General features: G+C 35.6%; 1 protein-coding gene across 1 annotated transcript; it reads right to left on the bottom strand.

Moving 5' to 3' along the window:
• Positions 1-401: 401 nt before the first annotated feature.
• On the bottom strand, positions 402-5,066 carry LOC108479976 (pentatricopeptide repeat-containing protein At5g65560). The gene is made up of 3 exons (XM_017782856.2): positions 1,733-5,066; positions 867-957; positions 402-706 (listed from the first exon to the last, which is right to left on the bottom strand). The coding sequence occupies exon 1, from the start codon at positions 4,783-4,785 to the stop codon at positions 2,026-2,028; it is 2,760 nt and encodes a 919-aa protein (XP_017638345.1). The 5' UTR covers positions 4,786-5,066; the 3' UTR covers positions 402-706; positions 867-957; positions 1,733-2,025.
• Between the last annotated feature and the right edge of the window lie 1,910 nt (positions 5,067-6,976).

Raw genomic sequence — 6,976 nt, 5'->3', positions numbered from 1 at the left:
ACCAACATGTTTTATTATCATAAATATTCAAAGGAGAGGAATGATTTGTCACAATAAGACCTCAAAAAAGAAAAAAAAAAAACCAAAGACATGAGAAAACAATATTTAGTAAAGAATATGGTAGTGACAGCCAAAAAAAAATTCTGAGAAAGTTAAAATTAAATTGTATATTTTACATAAAATAATTTCACTATTTTAATAGTCTATATCTTCATAATTTCAAAAATTAAATCAAATTTTTATCATTATTTTAGAAGAAAAATACAATTTTACCATTACTAATTTAAAATTTTATAAATTATAAAAGTATTTTTCATTTAACGGGGCCGGCAGGATATGGCATGATGTTTTGCAAAGGTCCCTCATTCTCAAACCTTTCAAAACCAATGATTATCAAATCATTTCCCAAAAACAAAATTGGATTAATTGTTCCAAACACTACGATCAACCTTAAACACTCCCCATAGATTTTCATGATCTATGTGCTTCACCTTCAATGGCATTATCACTGTACATAATCTTTTTTTATTATGTTAGAGTTCGGCGGCTAGAAACCTCTAATCTAGATAACAAAATCAAGGAGGGAGCTTTTGGGATATAATTGAAATCGAGGTTTTATCAGTGAGTACCAGTTGTGGTGCCACCTTTGTTTCAGTTTGGTGTCTGATTTCATTGCATTCCAGCTCTTGTGAACAGGCAATGCTTTCTGCACCATGGAAATTAAAAGCACACAATTATCCTCATGTAATACATACAAAACTGAATGCAAAAACAAAACAAAACAAAACAAAACAAAACAAAACAAAACAAAAAAACAAAAAAAAGAAAAACAAAAACAAAACATCATTGAAGATTTATCTACTTACCTGTTGAGCATAATTATCCTCGTCTTGTGGAGGACTTGCCCATTTTTCTGAGTAAAATGCTTGCTTCTTTCATACCCTTGAATGCATTATTCTGTGACCAAAGATAACAAAGATTATATTCTATACTTCACATTCGAACCAAAGGATGAACGATTTAAGCGATTGAACATTTCCTAATACCCACAACTTTCAATAACTATAGAAAAGGCATAAAAAATGGAAGATGAATTGTAAAATATATATGGTCATTCTTCCCAAACTTTGCTAACCAAATCAACTGTAAACACATTCCATTCAAGTTATGTACAATAAGAAAAGTGAAAAGAGCGCCAAAAAGGGTAAAATTCCTGCAAATAAGGAGATGCTACAAAAGCTAAGTTACTGAGGATTAGCAGAAAGGCCTTCATTTTCAAGGTCAAGAACATGTCAGAACTAAACAGGAAAACAAGATAATAAAGCAACAAAAGGAACTCTATCAATCATATGAACCATTTTCTGCACATTTTCCTCCCGACATTTACTGGATGGCTACGAATCCTTCTAAATCCGTAAACCATAGGCCATCGGTAAATATAATTTTTATGTCGAAAGCAGTTTTTTTCTACTACTAAAATGCCTTGATAGTATCTTGCTCAACAAAAACCATCCAGGGTAAATCATGTCAAAATATTTGGAAAAGAACTTTGCAACTTAATAATGGTGAATTAATTTAAGCACAATTTCTGATGTGCCTGCCTGACTTATACAGGATACAATTTAGTACTTCATTTATGGTGTTTAGGATAGAACAACAAAGAACAAGATTAATAGAGAGCTCAAAAATACTATTATTTGAACAAATAGGACAAAAGAAACTGTGTACTTGCCTCTAGATTGCCAGCTAGAGTGGTTTGCATGATGAGGGGCCATTACCACTACCGCATCCAGGAATTCAGGGATGTGTGAGCTTCTCAATGAAAAACTGCTCCCTCAGTTCCAGCCTCGTAAAAATGCTTCAATTTAAACAAGTTCCCCAGGCTTTATGTATTGAGACTGCATGTGGAAAGGAATGCAGTTTTCAATCTGTACATCACTAGCACCCATATAGGAGGAAGAGCAATGCAATGGCCCCCTTCAGTAACAAAAATGCAAGAATCTCAAAAGATAAAATACAAAGAATCTACGCTCCATCAATTCCTTCAATTAACAATGAATATGTATTAGGGTGGAGCTGGCAGCCCATTTTTTCCATGATGCTTAAGAGTTCACTGCATCTATCAGCAAGCCCCTTTTTCAGTAAACCATCAATAAGAATCTTCCAAGCTACTTCATCACTACTATAACCACAACGAAGCAAGTTGGCAAAAAGTGTATCAACCTTCTCCTTATCCCCTTGATCATATAGTCCACAAATCAGTTGCCTGTAGGAGTCCAGATAGGGAAACTGGCTAGATTTGATCATTAGGTCCACCACTATCATAGCATCATCATACATTCCCAACTCACAGAAACAATTAAGAAGAGAGTTGTAGGCATCTTCACCAGGAGATATTCCTTGATCTCTCATATGATCAAATAACTTCTGTACTACAACAAAGCGCCCAACTTTGCAAAGTCCTATAATAAGCTTGCCGTAAGTGTTAGCATTGGGTACACAACCATGCTGACGCATTTTCTCAAACAACTCCAGAGCAGTGTCAAATTCCATTGACTTCCAGACATCAGCATGATCAAACAACATGCCATTTGAAACCAAATTCACTGCAGGGCTGTCATCCTTTGTCCTTCGGTCCTTCAACAGATACTTGAATAAAATAGAGTATGTATGATGAGAAGGCTCACAGCCAGCATCAAACATACATTTGAGAACATCAAATGCAGAATGCATCAATCCCAAGCATCCATATGCATCTAGAAGTAATGTGTATGTCAAAGAATCAGGAAAAACTCCTCCTTCCTTCATCCTAATCATCATATCCTCTGCTTCTTTTAGTCTCCCTACACCACAATATGCATGAATAAAAGCAGTATAGGTTAATACATCAGGTTGACATCCTGAGGAAATTAGTTGATCAAGAGTCCCATGCGCACGATCGAAGTCACCTTCTTTAAGCATCCATTTGATGAGAATTGTATAGGTATCTACTGTAGGCTTCACACCCATCCCTGCCATCTTTTTCACCGTCGACAATGCTTCCTTCATATTTTTCATGTTGCACAACCCATCTATAATGGCATTGTAAGTGCATGAGTTCGGCCAGCAGCCCTGATTAATCATTCTATCAAGCAAATAATTAGCATCTTCAATTTTTCCAACCTTGCAGTATCCATCAATCAAAGCAGTATATATAACTTCATTTGCTTTTAAGCTTTTCTCCTTGAGAGAGTCAAAGAGATTACGAGCTTCTTCTATTCTATCAACTTTACAAAGAGAGTCAATAAGAACACTGTAAGTCCATTGGTCAGGAACCAAACCATTCTTCTTCATCATCTCAAGCAGCCTAAAGGCATTATCCAACTGCCCCATTTTACATTGCCCATGAATTAATGAATTATATGTGACCACATTAGGAACCAGCTTAAGTTCAAGCATCTTATCAAGAAATGCCATTGCCTTGTGGACATTCTTCTTACAAAACCCAGCTATCAATTCATTATAGGTTCGCTCATTAGGAAAACAATTATTAGACTCCATCATACCCAAAACTTCCAATGCAGCCTCCATTGCCCCATGTTTGCAGTATCCATCAATCAAAGCATTGTAGGTGACCACACTTGGAACCAGCCCTTTCTCTAACATCCTACCTACCATTTCCCTTGCCTCATCAACCTTATTGTCTTTACATAAGCTATCAATGATTACTGTATAAGTATGAGCATTCGGCTCACACCCTTTCTGTGACATTTCCTCGAACAATTTTATTCCTTCTGACTTCCTCCCGGTTTCACACAATCCAAAAATAATCACAGTGTATGTACGAACTGTAGGATAACAAAAATCCTCCCCCATCGCCTCAAACAACTTAATAGCCTCATCAACCCGTTCAGCCTCACATAGACCGTGAATAAGATTCGTATAAGAAACCTCATTTCTTCGACAACCCTTACTTGGCATCATTCTAAAAATCCTAAAGGCGCTATCTAAATCCTTATTCCTGCAATGCCCCAATATTAACGAAGTATAAGTAAAGGTATCGGGATTTAATCCCGCTTGGACGATTTTAGTGACATAGCGTTGAGCCTCAACCACATTCCCAATCTTACAATAACCATTGACCATAGTATTCCAAGTAAAAATATTGGGTGAAACCCTATCGTTCAACATCTCACTATAAACGGATTTCATTTCATCAATCATCAAGAATTTCGATAACGACATCAACAAAAAATTGTAGGATCTAAGGGAAAGCTTAAAACAGGAATGAAGTTGTTCGTTCTTATTCATTTCCATTAGTAATTCAAAAACGAACCGGGATTCGTGGATGGAAGCGGAGGATTTGATCATGGCGAGGCGGATTTTGTCAGCAGGGCCGAAGAACTTGTAAGCAACAAGGATGTTCAAAAGGGCGGAATAGGAATAAACAGAGTGTTTGAAAGTGGGTTTCTGGGAGATCCAATAGGAGAAATCGAGAGCAGTTTGGGGGAGAAGATAAGGGTTGAGGGAGAAGAGGGAATGGACATGGGAAGGGGAAATGGAAGGGAGGAGTTTAGGGAGGGAAGGGTGCTTTTGCCAATTGGGTTTGGAGAGAATGGAGTGAAGGAGCAAAGGGAGATCGTGATCGGGTGGCTCAGGGTCTATAGGAAGAGATGAAGGGAATGACGAGAAGGGTTTGGTGAGGAGGAAGCAGCGAAAATGGAAGGACTCAACATGTTTCATAATAGCCGCCGGCGTTCTCATCGTGGAGGTTCTGACGGTGGCGATGGTGGAGGATCCATTCATGGAAATGATTGATAAGAAGAATCACGGAGGCGGCTGAAGCTTAGGAAATGGAGGATTGATTGATTGATTAGGTAGGATGCACTGAGTTAAACGTTTCCCAGACGTGCTTTGGGTTTTGGGCTGCTAATTTGGGCTTCCGCCATTCTCATGTTAGGTCGCCACTTCCTAAAACCCAAACTTGATCACGAAATAAGCTTCCAAAGTGATGAAGGTTTTGGGAACTGGATTGGGTTAAACTTCCTCATTTTTCAGAGCTCAGAATTTTTTTAAAAGGGTATGATGTTATCTCATATTCACTCTTTTTCTGTTATATTTATTAACTTATTTTAAATTAAATAAACCACATTTTTGTTTATTGATTAAAACAACTAAATAAGGATTAAATTTAATAATAAAATATCATCATTAAATTCCCAATTAACTTTAACAAATATTATAAAAAGCGAAAATAATAAACAATGGTTAATTCCTTTTAATATTTTTCATGTTTGTTTTATGCTTTATGTTTAGGATTCTATTTTTCCCTTATAATAATATCGCTTTTAAAGTTCGAACATGCTTTCTCTCATTAAGAATATAATGTGTCGTATGGTCTGTACTCAATATTTGATAATAAAATGCAATAAATTTAAATTACAATTTTTTTTTGTATAAAATTCAATAAAACAACTAAAGTATAACAATAAAAAAATATAAGATAAAACGAGTTTGCATCTTTCAATCGGTTCGTGGGTTAATTGATTTAACATTTTATTCAGATTGATGATTTAACTAATTCCCAATCCAACCAACCGATCTAGTCTAATTCTAAAAATAGTTAGAAATAAACATTTCTAAAGGTTTGATTCTCAAAATTTTTAGTTTATGTTTGAAGCAGATCTCAGTGTTTTGACAAACTAAAATTTCCTTTTTCACAATTTGTTAATTTTAAAGTAAGAGTCCGTTTGTTTGCCAAGAAAACATTTTTCAAGTTTTACGTTGTTTGTTTGATTGAAAATAAATTACATTTGGAAAATGTTTTCTAAAACATGAGTAAAATGAAATGGGTTTTAGGGAAAATGTCTTACCGATTTTATTTCTGTAAGACATTTTCCATCTTCTAAAACTCTCACCAAATTCTTTCCTCCTCCTTTCGTTCTTCATCTTTCTTCTCCTTCTTCATCCTAGTAACTTTTTTATGCTTTATTTTTTAATCTGTATTTCATGTTTTTGTTGCCTCTCTCACTCAAATCTTCTTCTTCCCTTTTTTTTTTTGTTTTTGTTGAAGAATCTGTTTGGATTTTTGAATCTGTTTGTTCTGTTTGGATTTTGCATCTTTCAAATGATTCTTTCTTTATTTTCTCCAACTAGAAGAACGAGAAAGATTACCCACTGTCATTCGCTTGACTGGGGTGAAACTTTCCCCCATTTTGTACATCAGATCTAATGGGGGAACTAGGAGTGAGGTAGCAATTCTAATGGGGAAACTTTCTCCCAATTTGCGAGTTCTATTTTAGTCTGTGCTACTTAAAAAGATGATTGCGTCTGAATTTATATCCAAGTAGAGATTGTTAGCTTTTCTGGTTTCATGCTTTGGTTCCTCTATCTACTTTTGCCTTTTCTTTGTGATTGTGCTTTGAATCAGTTGCATGCAACTATGGATGAAAATGTAGGAGTCCCTAATTTGTTTGATGTTAGCTTGATCTGCCGTTTGGCTATGAAGTATTAGGAAAATGATTTTTTAAGCCATTCCTATGAATCGAAACTTTAAAAGCCTGTCTATCTTGGTTGCATTTAATAAGTTTGGTGCCATAGATGCTTGTCAATGAGAGTATTTTTGCTCGATCAGGTTGATTGACTACATGTTGAGTGTAACATCATTTTTTCAGATGCTGTTGTTGAATTAGCAAATTAGGAATCCTCGAAAGTCAGGGATAAGCTACGTCGTGATATTGATGCACATTTGCTTCTGTCCGAGCTGCCAAACTTTCAGAACTGACTTAGGTTATTATTCCCCTGGTTATTGAGGTATGACAAGTTATTTCTGATCATTTAGTTGGGTTATTATCCCCCTGGTTATTAACAGTTCTATAATTTCTAGTTACTTGATATTGAAGCGATATTATGAAGAGTTGGGATAGTGTAGCCTAAAATGCTCTAAAGCAGGAGTTAATGCATCATTTTTACATTTTTTTGAGTTGGGTTGCAAGGA

This window comes from Gossypium arboreum, chromosome 12 (genome assembly GCF_025698485.1).
Source record: "Gossypium arboreum isolate Shixiya-1 chromosome 12, ASM2569848v2, whole genome shotgun sequence".
In the NCBI taxonomy this organism is placed as follows: domain Eukaryota; kingdom Viridiplantae; phylum Streptophyta; class Magnoliopsida; order Malvales; family Malvaceae; genus Gossypium; species Gossypium arboreum.
This window is presented reverse-complemented; position numbering and strand designations above follow the sequence as displayed.

Coding starts and splice junctions, on each gene's coding strand:
- LOC108479976 (XM_017782856.2), bottom strand. CDS start 4,785: ATGAATGGATCCTCCACCATCGCCACCGTCAGAACCTCCACGATGAGA.